General features: G+C 43.1%; 1 protein-coding gene across 1 annotated transcript; it reads left to right on the top strand.

Moving 5' to 3' along the window:
* Positions 1 to 515: 515 nt before the first annotated feature.
* LOC150060227 (interleukin-36 alpha-like) lies at positions 516 to 14,641 on the top strand. The gene is made up of 9 exons (XM_090336828.1): positions 516 to 633; positions 2,262 to 2,326; positions 3,659 to 3,712; positions 10,408 to 10,416; positions 10,603 to 10,657; positions 10,950 to 11,060; positions 11,495 to 11,634; positions 13,703 to 13,916; positions 14,220 to 14,641. The coding sequence occupies exons 1-8, from the start codon at positions 516 to 518 to the stop codon at positions 13,913 to 13,915; spliced, it is 765 nt and encodes a 254-aa protein (XP_090192954.1). The 3' UTR covers position 13,916; positions 14,220 to 14,641.
* The last annotated feature ends 399 nt before the right edge of the window (positions 14,642 to 15,040 follow it).

Raw genomic sequence — 15,040 nt, 5'->3', positions numbered from 1 at the left:
TGGCTTAGTTGGTTTCTCCAGCCAGTTTGTTTGGGGATGCAGAAAAAAATTCTGCCTTACACTCTTGGATCTTTGTGACCCTCCTCCTAGCATCATTTAGTGGGATGGCAATTTGCTTTGTCTGTCACCCAGAAGGGAGATGGCTGTTTTCTGTAGCTTGTAGTTGCTGTGAATGTGGATGCATTTGTGTCTTGACTAGAATCAATGGTTTTCCCAAAGGGGTTAGTTCCTGAGATTTACTTTGGCACAGTCTGGAGCCACTCATAGCTTTTATGGCCTATCCAGTTGTTATTTATTTAGTTTTAGGGTTTTTTTTGTTTAATTCCTGCAGCTAGCTAAGCTGCAGTGCTGTAGAGCAGTGGAGCCACCTCTGGCTGTGTTTACTTAGTGAGGAAACCAGCATGAGTTATCTGCTATTTGCTCTGACAGGTTCTCTGCCAGTATCCGAGATGGTATTTTTCTCAGGTGATAGGCGGGGCTACCATCCAATTGCTGTTCTGTGAGAAGGAGTCAGAATGTCTTTTGTGTGGTACTCACGCTTTCGCTTGGCTTTTCGGGTTGTCCGTCACCTATGTCCATCTGGACCCATCAGGAAGAAGGTTTCTGCTCCTAGTCACCCAGTCCGCCCTGTAGGTGAGTGAAGAGCTGTACACTCTGTCTCTGGTGCCTTTGTTCTGGTTCTGCTGCTATGGTGGAGGATGCTGTGGCTGCAATCAGCATGTGTTCAAATTTGTCTTCTTAAGCAGGCTTCCTAAATTTTTCCTCTCTGGCCAAAATTTCTGTACTATTATAGCTCACTTGATGTGACTCTCTTAACTGTAGACTTTTCACAGGAATGTAAAACTGGTTTCTTGATGAGAGCTCAGTTACAACCTAGCTGTACCTCCACCATCTTCCTCCAACCTCCATATCAAATATTTTTCTAGCTTTCTGAAAGGACTACTTTTTTGTTTTGTTTTTTTTTTTATTAAAGAATGTATTATCATTGATTTTTACATCATGTTTCAAATGACATGTTTTGTTGTCGTCCTTCTCGGACGTCCACGTGGTAGGTAAGATGGTGACAGAGTCTCCAGACTCCGGAGATCAGACTCTCGGTGCAGATCTACTTTATTCCATAAAATGTGCTCGCAGCCACGTCATCAAATAGGGATGACTGTCAGCCAATGGTGTCCTGAGACACATCCCACTTGCCCCAGGTGGGTGGGGCCAGGCGCCCTCTGGCTCCTGACTGCTTGCGTCACTGAGTGTGTACATGCTAAGGGGCAAATATCAAGCAGCAGGGTTCCCCCACAACTCCCCCTTTTTCTTTATTTATGGACACTCATATGGGGCCTAACCCACTTAGCTAAGGAAAACATGGGTCCTCCTGCTGCTGCAGAAAAGGGCTTGGTGGGCCAAAGAGGACCAGGGCTAGGTGGGTTTCAGAAACGGGATTGGGGTAAATGGGAATCACAGCCCCCATGTTCTCCCCAGCATGCTTTGAGGGAAGATAATTGTTCATAATCATATCACAGTCCCCTGCTTGGGAGTCAAGTTCATTACTCTGGGCCTCCACAGTTCCTCTTTCTTCTGGTTCCCATGCCAGGGTAGACATAGGATGAGGTAGCTTTGAGGAGAGTTCGTGGCATCCATGTCTGGCAGAGCAGTCCAGGGAGGTTTTTCTGGATAGGTCAATGTCCTGGGCCGTACTGGCGAGGTCACAAAGGTGGAGGCAGGAACTTGTAGATTGCCTATTCCTGAAACTTGAGAGTTAACAGTTATGCAAAGAAGGTGGATCATGTGCTATCCGAGAGGGTGGAAGGGTTAGGGCGTATCCCAGAGGTGGCCTTATTTTACTTCATAAAACATAGCCACACCCTCCGATTGGGTGGCAGGAGCCATCTCGACCAGGTGTGGTTCCAAGACCAGGAGGTGTGTGGGTTTCCATTTGTGAAATGCTCCACATCTCCCCCTTATTTATTTCATCAACAGGTGCTTGCCTTACTTGAGGGTGTGCCTGTCCTAGGTTGTCCCCCTCTGGGGATCTTACCTGTCACTGACTACCACCCTAGCTCTTCAGGCAACTTACCTGTATTGTTGGCAGACCCAAATGGAGATTTTAAGAGGGGAGATGGCCAACATCCACAAAGGAAACCCTTCTATACTCTGGTCTGCACCTGTACATCCTGGTGAGGGCCGGGGCCAACCTCATAGGGTTCCCAGTCCACGTCTCGTTATAATAGCACATGTGAGTCAAACCCTTGCCCCATTGTTAACAGAGGGGCTGGCTCCTGCAGGTGTTAGTGATCAGGTTCCTCCATCAGACAAGGGGCAGGGGGGTTGGGTGAGGTAGCATGGTGCCCCAATGCTTATAAGCAGGGGAAAATCCTTAGAATTGAAATTTTAAAAGTTCAATGTAAATAAAGTATCAAGCTTATCTTGAGGCCTAATGCCTTAGGTACCTGTATCCCCCATTTTTATTTGTTTTTAAGGGGGCCAATGGCCAAGAGTAGGCTAGCTAAAGTCCTAGGAGTGGAATCTGGGAGAAGATCCTTTTTCTGTAACTTCTTCAAGCTGACTCAGGGGTGTTGTCTCTATTCTTGGCCAGGGACCCTAAAAGCTTAGCCTACTTTACAGATTGATAGGCACATAGCCTCAGGTTCACAAGCATCTTTCCTGAATTTGTGGCTGCTGTCAACCCAAAATCTGCTCAGTTAGGGCTTAGAGCAAAATTAGGATTGTAAACTACCCATAATTTTGACAACCTTAAGTTTTAACTACCCACTATTATACTTACAAGTTCCTGCCCAGTAACACAGGAATTAGTAAGGCATGCTTACAAATGATTCTCTAAGAACTGTGTAAGAGGAGACTTCTGGGGACCTGAAAAGGCCCCAGGTCAGTCCTCCTTTTGGGAGAAGGCAAGAAATAAAGAATCTGGACCTAAAAGAATGCTGCAGATAAGGACCCAACACAGAATGGTTTTGTTTTCAGTTCTAGAGTTGGATGACCTTTTCTTATTTAGTTGGCTTTACCTAAGACACTGCTGATGCAGAATTGAAGAAATAGGGTTGCTTGTTTTTCCAGATGGGAGAGTTGAGCATCCTACCTGAGTTCAGCCACTTTCATAGTACAGTTGAAGGCAGACAATGTTGAAACCCCAGAAACGGAGTTCTAGGGGCAAACCCTGTTGGTACATGCTCCCTTCCCCATAAATAGTTCACAAGTGTTATTTGTTTAGTTAGTTTCTTTTTGTAAGGTAGGGGAGTTGTGTGTGTGAAGTTCTGGCCAGTTAAGATTCTAGTAGAGCAGTCACGTGGCTGCCGTCTCCATAGATGCCATCAGCACATCCTCTCAGCACTTTTGATTTAAGAGAATGAAGAGCTTTGTGTGCTTAACCTGAGCTTAGTAGGACCTCTTGCAAATGTTCCCTACAGAAAATCCTAGTATACACCCGTCAGTCCATTTTAGTTTATGATGTTTGTTTCCCTTCCTTGACCAGCCCTTTGGACACATGGCCTTCTCAGAGGACCAGCTTAGCAAGTGGCTCTCCCAGCCCTTGTGGAGGGTGGCTGGTCCTTACGTCCCAGTGTCCATTAGCCCTAGACTTTGTCGCTGCAGGTTGATCCAGTGGGTGCTTAGGCTAATGAATGTAAATCTTTTTCCTTGTTTAAAGGAGTTCTTCTTGCTGAAAGCAGATGATTACTATCACTGTAGTGTTATAGAAGTTGTAAGTTTGTGCTGAAAATCCATTGCCATTTGGTACAAATGACATTCATTCTTTCTGTGAAAGAGAGATGCCCTCGAGTGTGTTTGCACACAAATCTTCAGAATAGAGAGTAGAACATCACCCTCACACTGTCTCCAGTGGCGGGTGGTGTTGCAGGGACAATGCAGGCAGGTGGGCTCTTCTATGTCATGCTGTCAGTTGCTTTGTAGGCCCTTTCCCTCTTTGTTCTCTCTGACCTTAGTGTCTCCTTTGCGGTCATGTGTTGACACACGTTCTGTGGAAGCTCACGTGGCTCTCAGGCTGTGCGATGTGCACGTGTGGACTTGGAGCATACTAACAGCCCCATCATAGGTGCCATGCTTCACTGTCCAACACATCTGCAGTGTTCAGCTGGAAAAGGAAATCAAACCTAATAATGTGATGTCCTAAAACAAAAGCTGCTAAAAATTGTAAGAACAACCCAAGAAGAGCTAAGTGACTGGCAAGGGCGTCCGCCCTGACCTGTGGGCGACACATCTTACTGTGGTTGCCCTCACTGGCGTAGCCAGGCCTTCGCAAAAAAAAAAAAAATGGTTAGAAAGAAGAACATAAGCACTTTCTTTTTTGCAAGTGGGTAAGAACAGTTTCTTCCGGGGAGTTTAGCTTTTCTAGTATCCTCATCTTTACTCTGGGAGCCATGTTTCTCCATGTTTTAGAGCATGCTGGGTTCACTTTAAAACTGGTTAAACCAACCATTTTTTTCCCAGGTGAAAATTATCTTTCTGGTTTGGCTTGAAGGTAAAAAAGGGAAGGGGAAATTTTGTTCTTTTAATAATTATGTTCAACTGATGAAGTATTTGATTATTAGACAGCAATGTCACTAATAAGTTTTAAGTTGTCAGAAATTGTGAACAGTACACTATCTTAGTCATGGTAAAGATGTCTTAAAATAAATGGCTCATATTTTGGTGCAGTGTTTGAGGTTCAAAACAAATTAATAAACATAAACTGTGTGCAAAACAAAAAAACAAATGATTCTCTAAGAATAATCTTACCTGGAACTTGGTAAGAGCCAAATTTACATCTGAATAAGGACCTGCTGTTCTTTTCTGTGGGCCTGCTGGAAACTGTTACTAACTTACAAGGGCAATTGAAATAGCAATTAAACAATCAATCTGTTAGCCCCAATTTTCCTTTTTACTCTTATTAAAACCCTTTTTCCCAATTTAAAACATTTTAGGGGGCAAGTTTAAGAAATACTAATCACATCACTCACTTTACCATCAGATTTCCAGTGTCAGCCTGCAAAAGAGAGGCAGGATGAAGCCCTGTCCTTTCTAAAAAAAACAGATAGGCAAGGTTTTTGAAACTGATAAATTCACATTTAGATTTCTGATACTTATCTCCAAATTTAAACTCAAGGAAATAAATTCCAAGTTTCCTGATGCTTTTTTGCTAAGCAGAATATAATGTTTACAATTTAAACAGCTCTATGCAGTACAAAAGTAGATTTTAAAGTATTTCCTCTTTAAAATGATACAAATCCCTTGAGGCATTTGACTTTGCTTGGCATTCAGACTTAGATTTAACCAACTACTCATTTTTTGTATGTTAGTTTCAAGTATAAACTTGTATACTTGTACACAAGTATAATCTCGAACATATTCGCTCACACACATTCACACATTCACACTCAAACATCTAAAAGTGCGCAAAATTAATATTGACCGTACATTTTCTGAAATTTTCAAAAGATTCAAATACAAGGATCCATATTTAGGACTGGTACCAATTTCAAAGATAAAAACCGGACAAGGGGGCCGGGAGTTTGGCCTAGCACAAACTAAGACCCGGGTTCGATTCCATGGTACCACATGCATAGAAAAAAGCTGGAAGTGGTGCTGAGGCTCAAGTGGTAGAGTTTTAGCCTTGAGAAAGTCCAAGGACAGGGCTCAGGCCATGAGCTCAAGCCCAGGATGGGCAAATAAAAAAAAAACAAAAAACAAAAATGGACAAGGAAAAACATGAAACATGGACAAGACAGAGAAACAGAGATTTTTAAGTAACCCTCAAACTTTTGATGGCATGCCTGGCCTTGAACTATCAAAGTGACAGAAAAGACCATGAGGCCCTGGACTCAGGGGGTGCCTCCCCAGTGGGGATCTCTGTTCCCTGGTAGCCGACCGAGGAGGCCATTCTCAAGCAAGAGGGAAAACAAAACAACAAGAAAATTGGGCTGGGTAGATACCCTTAGACATGTCTTGCTAGTGGGACTCGAAACCACACGTCCTCTCAGACATGCCCTGTTATTGACAAGAACCCTAAAAGGGGTCAAGGCGCCCCTTGACCGTACTCTGTTTTAGGCCACAGTGCGCTTTTGAGAAAACAGTGGGGATTGACCTACTTCTACTTACCTCTGGAGGCCTTTGCTTTTCACCTGGGCGTCTTTTCCGAAAAGGGTTGTAATAGGAGGGGTAGTAAAGGAAGCCCCTGCTTATAGAAAAAAGGCAATCCTTTATCTCAATAGCATACAAATTATTAGGAATTGATGAAAGACTTGGGAGCCGTGGTTGGGTGGCTCCCATGGGCATATTCACTGCGGGGAGATGGTGCTTCGCCGTCCAGGCCCTGGAGCTGGGCCTAGGTCCCAGAGCCAGGCCTGCGGCGGAGTTTCTAGGAGGCGGGAGCTTCCTGCTTTTCCTAGATCCGCCAGGGCAGGTTGCTGTCTGACTGAGGGTAAAGGACACCTGGGGAGTAACCAAGGGAGAGGATTGCTGAGGGAAGGGCTCCCCACCCCAGGGCATTCCTGAGAAGGCCCAGGCGCATGACCCGCCAGGATGTGGGGGAGGTCTGTAAATACAGATCCGGAGATCAGACTCTCAGTGCAGATCTACTCTATTCCACAAAACGGGTTCGCTAAATACAGATGAGCGGTCGCAGCCACATCATCAAATAGGGACAACCGTCAGCCAATGGTGTCCCGAGACACGCCCCACTTGCTCCAGGTAGGTGGGGCCAGGCCCCCTCTGGCTCCTGACTGCTTGCATCACTGAGTGCATACGTGGCAAGGGGCAAATAGCAAGCAGAAGGGTTCCCCCACAATGTTTAACAAACAAGTATTCAAGAAGGGAATCACTGTAGACAATCACCGGCACTTAGATTTTAGAACATAATCCAAATTAGGCTGAGGGTTTGTATGTCATAGATACATATTAATCTATGTAATAAAATGTTATGTCTATAGAATCATAAGTTTTTATGTCTATGTAGCTGTGTTTATATTTCTAGTCCCATGTCTGTAGCATTGGGTATGCAACTATTGAGTTGAAAGGAGTACTTTTATGATTATTTTTTAAAATCTATGTTGTTTCTATCTGGTTGATTTTTCCCTGAATGGCTTTTTCAGAAGTTGTTACAAGCATTTGACAAAGGACGAGATCATGGTAAACAGTTGGTAAATGGTAGCTATTATTGAAATAAGGAGACCAGGTTTAAATGGCACCCTCTTGGCAACTTGATGGATAGGGAATTAGGTTTCATTGATGTCATCTTGTCTTCACGGTGGAGGAAGGTCAAGTACCAGTTGATGGACATGCCTGAATTCCTAGAAGCAGTGAAAGAGACTTGGGTGATAGGTTACTGGACCTGTCAGTCCTGTGCTTTGAACTTGTAAGACTCACAAGTTCCCTTTGACCCTGCCCCCTGCCTCTGACACTATGTAAACCCAGATCGGCTCATGTGCCATTGCACCATGCCTCATATTCCTGTGTCTCTTGTCTCCTGGGTTTCTGGTCACCATGGCATCCCACTTCAGCTCTCCATTGGGGTTGATCTAGTTTGGCAGTATTATTTTTCTGCTCTTTCTTTCCTCTCCTGCTCTTTATGGCTCAGTGTTAAGTGTATTTGAGGGGCTGCAGCAAAAGTCCATCTGCAGTCACTGGCTTTTCAATAAAGACTCTTGACTTTTCAAAATGTGCTTCTCTGTTTCTCATGACTGACTTACCTTAAATATTATGATTTAAAAAATATTAGGAATTTAACTCAGAGTCTTGAATTTAAGTGCTTTATCTATGTGCTGAGAAATACAAGTATTTTAATACAAGTTATTTAAATTTGTTTTTCAGAGAGAATCTTACACTCACATTTCCCAGGCTAGTCTTGAGTTGTGACCCTCCTGTCTCTACTATGTGTTCTATTATTCTAGAAAAATCAGTAAACTCTTCAAGACTCACCCTTTTCCTGTGGTTCAAAAGAATTTTGAGTAGGTATAGAATATATTCAAGATCCATATATGTAGTCCTCACCAAGCTTTGAAAATCCCATTTGCCCACCTTTCCTTTTATCCCCTCTCTAACTTCCTGTAGGGGTGACTGTCATCCTAAATGTGATGGCAATTACTGCATTACCTCTGTCAGCTTTACTACAGATGTATATGAACCTAAAGTAGTATTGAATTTTGCCTTTTTTAAGCAGTATGTAAATGAAACCATACTGTGTGCATTCTTTTACATCTTCATGTTCACCATTCACTTATTCACTTGTGTGTCATTCAGGTCAGGTGTTTCCCAGAGAAGTCTGTAATAAGGGTTGAATTTACAGACTATACGGAAGCCACTCTTTGCCAGTTCAAATCTTGGAGTCTATATTAAAAGGTCAGTGGCTGGCAGACTCACATCTCAAAGGCCAGCAGCCAGAAAACACACTCAGTACAGTCAGGAAACAGGCAAGAGATGACAGAAACAAGTAGAATACCAACAAGCCAATTCAGCTCTCCATCAGAGTTGAATTGGAATGCTATGGTGATGAAAGAACTGCCAGGAAACTGATACAGGACCTGAGCATGGAGACATGTAGTAATGCCATCTTGGTGCCTAAACTGGTTCAAACTTAAATACACTCAGGGCAGGGGGCAGGGTCACAGAAAGCTCCCAGTTCCAGATACTGGACTGACAGGACTAGTAACCTACCAGCCAGTGTCCACCTCTGTCTCCAGGGATGCAGACACCACCTCACCTGGGGAAACAGGTTTTTAACCTTCCCCCACTGGTTCAAGAGCCAGACCCCATATCTCCATTTGTAAGGAAGGCTTTGTTTTCTCACAAGCAGAGCCCTCCTAGCTCATCTTGAGGCTAGGCATCTTTATTTAATGAATACCCTTTTTCACCACTCAGCTTTCTAGAACTGAGTGAAGAATTCCCTTCCCCAGCCAGAGGCACCAGGATGGCTGAGAAGCCCCTAGCCCCCAGCACCTGGGAAGGTGCTGGCATGGCTGTGACTCAGTTACCTTACTTAGGCTCAGCCACCTTATTTCATGATGATAGGAGACTTAACGGGAGAAACAAAAATACAAAGACCAAGGAAAGGGGGATTGAGAGTTTCCCCCTCTCCTCCTTCCCTTCATCCCTCTCTCCGTCCTTCCCTCTCTCCCTCCCTCCTGATATGCCTGGTAGTTTTCTAGATGTGAAATACCCACATGTAAAATATATTTAAATGGCTTTCCTTCCTCATAGGAAGGGTTCTTTGGGTTTTGATGGAATGGGTTTTGATTACATGAAAGCAAATACAGTTTGAGAGAATACAGCTTTCCAGCCATGGCTTTTTTGGTCTTTTTTGTTTGCTTGATGCCATGTCAACCCACCCCACAGTTGCCAGACATTGGAGAAAAGTAGGTGTATATGTCATGAATTTGTCACTTCCCAGCACCAGGCTCACCCTGATCCTTGGCCTCTTTCTCTTTTTGCTCATGTGAGTACATTACTGAACATGGGTATGTGTTATAAACACAGAAGATAGAGCTGTTTTAATGTCCGTTAGGCTTCAGATCTTGATTCTATAAATCAAGGGTAGGATTTGTGATTCTACAATTCTGCCAAGCTGTCAGATGATTCCAACACATAATCCATAGACCACACTTTGGATATTAAGCATGCACATATTTATGAATGTTGCTAAATGTTTGAACACTGAACTCTGGGTAGACCTCACAGAAAGAGAGTTCATTCAGAGACCCCATTAGCATCAAGTAGAGACAATGCTGCTATCATATAGGCCCCTAGTAGGTGTGAGCCCACTCGGGGCCCCCTGAGTATAAGGCTTATCATTACTCTACCAAAGGAAATGGTTGGTGGCTGGGATATTTCTCCACCAGTATCCACTGGAAGTAGCTATCCCTGGGACAGAAACCCTGGAGGTGTGAAACACACAGGCTCTGGGTCTGGTACAGAGGCTGTAAGCTCAGATGGGCTGAAGGTTGGCATCAGAAACATCCTCTCAGTTCTCTATAGTGGAAGACCTCACAACAGGGATGTGGCAACCAGGCTTCATAACATAATAAGACTTATGTTAACAGTGGGGGACAAGGTGTCTGGGAGTTGTCTTGCTCTGGATAAGGCTCTTTTGATAACATTCATGTTGGCACTATGTTGGCTCTGAGAAGCATCTCCCAGATTAGTTTTCCTGATCTGAGATTGGTAGAGAATGCGCTAACTAAAGGCTATGTAGGAGTGATTAAAATTTACCTAGATCTTAAGAGACTGGTCCCTTCCGCATTCAATCTTGTATATGCTAGCGGCTCCCACTGTTAGAGACAACATTCTAGTGTACCATTTTACATCATTAGAGTCCAGTCATCCACCTTGGCTAACTGCCAATAATACTTCCCTTCTCAGTCAGTCACTATTTGTGACTGTACTTCCTGATTGTTTCTCCTATTTCAGGGTGCTTGGGTAAGTCACAACCAAGCTGCAATTGACATTTATTCATACAAATCTTCAATGAGTCTTCTGACACAAGGAACTAGCAATTGACCTGGGTGACAGGCAGTTCTGGCTTCAATCAAGCAGAACTTACTTCCTTCTTAACATGAATAAAAGGCATGGGCCATTGTCCTCTCTATCCTTTTAGGGCTCTAGTTCTTGCTCTTCACAGGTACCCCTGTTTCTCTGGACATGAGGCTGATCCAAGAAGGTAAGGGAGCCCTGTGAAATCTGGGGGTATAGGGTCTCACTGGGAACCCCGTTGGGTTAATCAGACTAAACTAAATCTGAACCAGGATTAAACGGTGTTAGCTTGGGACTGACTTATTTCTTATTTCTTCTGGGGTCAGTCTACACAGTCTACAACCTCATTGTTTGGGAGTTCTGAAACACCACTGACATAATGGATAAAAGTAAGGATCCTTGTGGGAGAGCAAAATATTGGAAAAGGGGGCTGATTTGTATATTGTCCTTACTTAGTTGCATTTTTACTTTCTCTACAGCTTTCTCTATGCCAAAACCTTTGCAGATGTACATTGGAGATAGTAATTATATGTGGATCTTTCAGGACAATAATCTCATAGCAGTCCCGAAGAAAGAGCGTACAGTTCCAGGTGAGTAGCTAAGGTTCAAGGCAGGCAACCACTTTGTCCAGTGCTGTTGTGTGTTCTTTGCTCAGCCTTTCATTTCATAGTAGGCATGTTGACTGGCTCTGTCTGAATAGAAGAACATCATATGGGCAATACTAGCCTTAGAGCTGTCTGTGATGATAAGAATAACACAGGAAAGATAAAAGACTCCATTGAGACAGAAGGGGTAGCCGATGATACATGTGAAAAGGAGTCAGACAAATGGATGAAACCTATGATAAGATTAGTTGTTTAATCTATAAGAGAATGACTTTTCTAGTAGAAATAGTCTGGGCTAGCTAGTGATAGCAAACTGTCCCCTTCATGAAGACGGGTCCAATCTCTGCCGCCTGAAGTCTGATTCAGAGATTCTGTCTGGAAAAATCACCTGAAAGCCACTTTCTGCCCTGTATTTCCAGTCACTGTTACCTTACTCCCATGCAAGTATCCTGAAACTCTTAAGCAGGACAAAGGAATTCCTGTGTACTTGGGACTGAAGGAGCCAAATTGTTGCCTATTGTGCACAAAGGACGGGGAGCAACCTGTGCTGCAACTGCAGGTAAGCATGGACAGCAAAGATCTGGTTATCACATAGCTAATGGAGAGGGGTCTGGTATTGTGTGTCTAGTGGGGAAGAGCCTGGTTATTCTACAGGGTGCTCACTTGATGGAAATGAACGTTAGGATATTTTTTTGCCCATCCTGGGCCTTGAACTCAGGGCCTGATCACTGTCCTTGGGCTTTCTCAAGGCTAGAGCTCTACCGCTTGACCCACAGACCCACTTCCAGCTTTTTTCTATGCATATGGTACTGAGGAATCAAACCTGGGTCTTCGTGCATGCTGGGCAAGCACTCTACCACTAGGTCAAACTCCCCACCAACGTTAGGATATTTTTATGTATTTATTTATTTATTTAGCCAGTCCTGGCCGTCGGCTTAGGGCCTGAGCACTGTCCTTGGACTTTCTTAAGACTAGCATTCTACCACTTGAGCCTAAGCAACACTTCTGACTTTTTTCTATGTATATGGTACCGAGGAATCAAACCCAGGTCTTCGTGCATGCTAGGCAAGCACTCTACCACTAGGCCAAACTCCCAGCCCCAACGTTAGAATATTTTGAAGGGCAACTTACTAATCATTCTTATGCTCCTTTAGTTTGGGTTCTCTTATGGCTGCATGTACTATGAATGAACAAGAAAAAGTTGTATGAGTGTTTTGAAACTAGCCTGCTAAATCACTTACCTTTTTATTACTTATTTTTTTAATAGATTTTTATTTTCTTTAGGTAGTTGTACAAAGGAGTTGTCATTCAGCACAGTAGTTCATGAATACAAGACAGTTTTATGAAAGTAATTTGGCAAGGAGAAAAAACAGTTTGGTTTTTTTTTTGTGTGTGTGCCAGTATGGGGATTGGACTCAGAACTTGGGCAGTGGCCCTTAATATATATGCTCAAGGCTAACACTCTACCAAAGCTCCACTTCTGGGGTTTTTTTTTTTTTTTTTTGCTCAATAATTGGAGATAGAAGTCTCATGAACTTTCTTTCCTCACTTGGCTTCACACCATAATCCTCAGATCTCAGCCTCCTGAGATTACAGATGATTACAGTCATGAACCATTGGAATCCAGCTTTCAAGAATTATTATTCAGTGGAAACACACATGTGCGCACGCGCGCGCGCACACACACACACACACACACACATTTTTATAAGTTAATTGCCTCAGAGTGGATGACTTTCATCTTTTATTTTTTCCCAAACTCTCTTTCTATCTTTCTGTCTCCCTTTTAGGCTGGATTTCACTGTAAAATCCATGCTATCTTTGAATTCAATGTATAGCTCAGATTTGCCTCAAACTTATGATCTTTCTGCTTCAGTCTCCTAGAGTTGGGATTACAGGCATTCATTAACATAGGCCATCTTCCTAAAATATCCAAATGACAAAACACAGTCACAGTCATAAGTGAACAAAGAAATATCTACTACAAATATTTTCAACAATTGTGATTTTCCCAATATTAAAAATACTATAGATTATAGTGAAATAATTAAACTAGCCCTCTGGGTATTATAGGAAAACTCTTGACATCTTTGGTAAACAAGTATAGGCAGACACTACATTTGTTGGAAAGATATAAAATAATTGTTTTCAACTAGTGTTAATTTGCTAGAACCTTTTAGTTATCACAGCAGGAGACTCTACTATGCTACTTGTGTTTGTCTGGTAGAGGACAAACATGCTATTTAACATCTTTCAATACACAACAGAGAATCAGGAACCTGATAATAAAGAATTGTCCCTTTCAAAATTTCAATGGTGCCATGGCTACAGACCAGACTAAAATGATTTATGTTTTGTTGAAATCCATGGCAACTCTTTCGTAAATACTCTCTGTGTTTCTCCATTTGTAGGTTAGCAAATAGTAGTTAAAACAGTGTGTTGCCAACTCAGAAGATTTTGGGCCCATACCTTCTCTCAGAGGCTTACATGTCTCCACCACCAGAGCTTTCCAGGACTGCTTTAGAGAATGGAGCATGTGACCTTGGACAAGAATATTAGTGGGCAAGGGAATGTCGAACACTTTTAGCAGTGATCTTCCTCACTGGGATCTCCTTTTCATCCTCTAGGCAGGGAACATAATGGAGCTATACTACCAAAAGGAGCCTGTGAAGCCTTTTCTTTTCTACCACGATCGGAATGGTCAAACCTCCACCTTTGAGTCTGTAGCCTTTCCTGATTGGTTCATCGGCAGTTGTTCTAGAGGAGGCTGCCCAGTCTTTTTGACCCAAGAACTGGGGCAGACCTACATTACTGACTTTAAACTGACTGCAGCGCATTAAGGTGAGTCTGGTGTTGGAGGGGATGCTTCTTATGAACACACTCTTGTCTTTGCTTCCTCCATGTTATTTCTTAAAGTCTGCATAACGTGGTCATTCAAACCCAACCAACAAGAAGAGGCAGAGTTGTCACAACTGTGTCCAGTTTTCAAGAACAGAAACCAGGTTAAATGGAGAGTCCAGTAAAATCTTAGCTAGATCAGGAAGAGAGAATCTGTTGTTGGGCTCTCAACTCAGAGGTGACTCGACCCCCTAATAATGTATCAATTGAGAAATGAGGAGGCTAACTCTTTCATTTTATGTCCAGGTCTCTGGATTTTCAGATACACTGTTTGTGGTGGTATAACAAGACCCTTCCAATCTAAGGACTAAAAGAAACACAGAAGTTCCAAAAAAAGGAGGGAGCAAAAAGAAAACTGAGTCCTGCTCCCTGGGTTTGGCTTCTTTTTCAGTCAAGTCCGTGTTCTTGACCTGGTTGGATGAAAAACGGTTGGTGCTTTATTGTTGATGATGTTTTCACCTAAAGTGTTAGCACTGGATCCCCAGAGGAGTGAATTTTGTGAAATATTTTTGTCTCTTTTGTTAGCTTAGTGAGAAATTAGGATCATGATATTGATCCCTTGCATTTATAATAAATTTCATAGTTTTTTTTTTTTTTTTTTTTTGCCAGTCCTGGGCTTGGGCTCAGGGCCTGAGCACTGTCCCTGGATTTTCTCAAGGCTAGGGCTCTACCACTTGAGCCACAGCACCACTTCTGGCTTTTTGCTATGTATGTGGTACCGAGGAATCGAACCTGGGTCTTTGTGCATGTTAGGCAAGCACTCTACCACTAGGCCAAACTCCCGGCCCTTAAATTGTATAGTTTTTAAAGCAGTCTTACATGGAGTCTTTCACTCCTGAAAGGGACAAGCAAGTTTGCTTGGGAAATATTGGGACATGGCTGGGGGTTGGGGGATGTATAGGGGAGAAACAAATGTGTATTAATAGGAAGTCTAGTCCATATGTTAGTGCATAATCAGGAACACAGACAGCTCCAAAAAAAAATCCCTTTGTCAACACTGGCCAGGGTTTGTGTGTGCCCTGTGTGAGGTTTTTACTATGAGAAAAGGTATTTATTTTGAAGGGTTG

The sequence above is a fragment of the Megascapheus bottae genome, chromosome 7 (assembly GCF_031878675.1).
Source record: "Megascapheus bottae isolate mThoBot1 chromosome 7, mThoBot2.hap1, whole genome shotgun sequence".
NCBI classification, from domain to species: Eukaryota; Metazoa; Chordata; class Mammalia; order Rodentia; family Geomyidae; genus Megascapheus; species Megascapheus bottae.
Note: the sequence above shows the minus strand (reverse complement) of the source record. Positions and strands in the feature narration are given on the sequence as shown.

What these genes read in the sequence shown, in the direction of transcription:
- LOC150060227 (XM_090336828.1), top strand. Translation starts at nt 516, where the DNA reads ATGTCTTTTGTGTGGTACTCACGCTTTCGCTTGGCTTTTCGGGTTGTC. An exon ending in ACAAGGGGCAGGGGGGTTGG is followed by an intron (nt 2,327 to 3,658) that starts GTGAGGTAGCAT and finishes CCTTGTTTAAAG; the next exon opens with GAGTTCTTCTTGCTGAAAGC. An exon ending in GAAAGAGCGTACAGTTCCAG is followed by an intron (nt 11,061 to 11,494) that starts GTGAGTAGCTAA and finishes CTGTATTTCCAG; the next exon opens with TCACTGTTACCTTACTCCCA.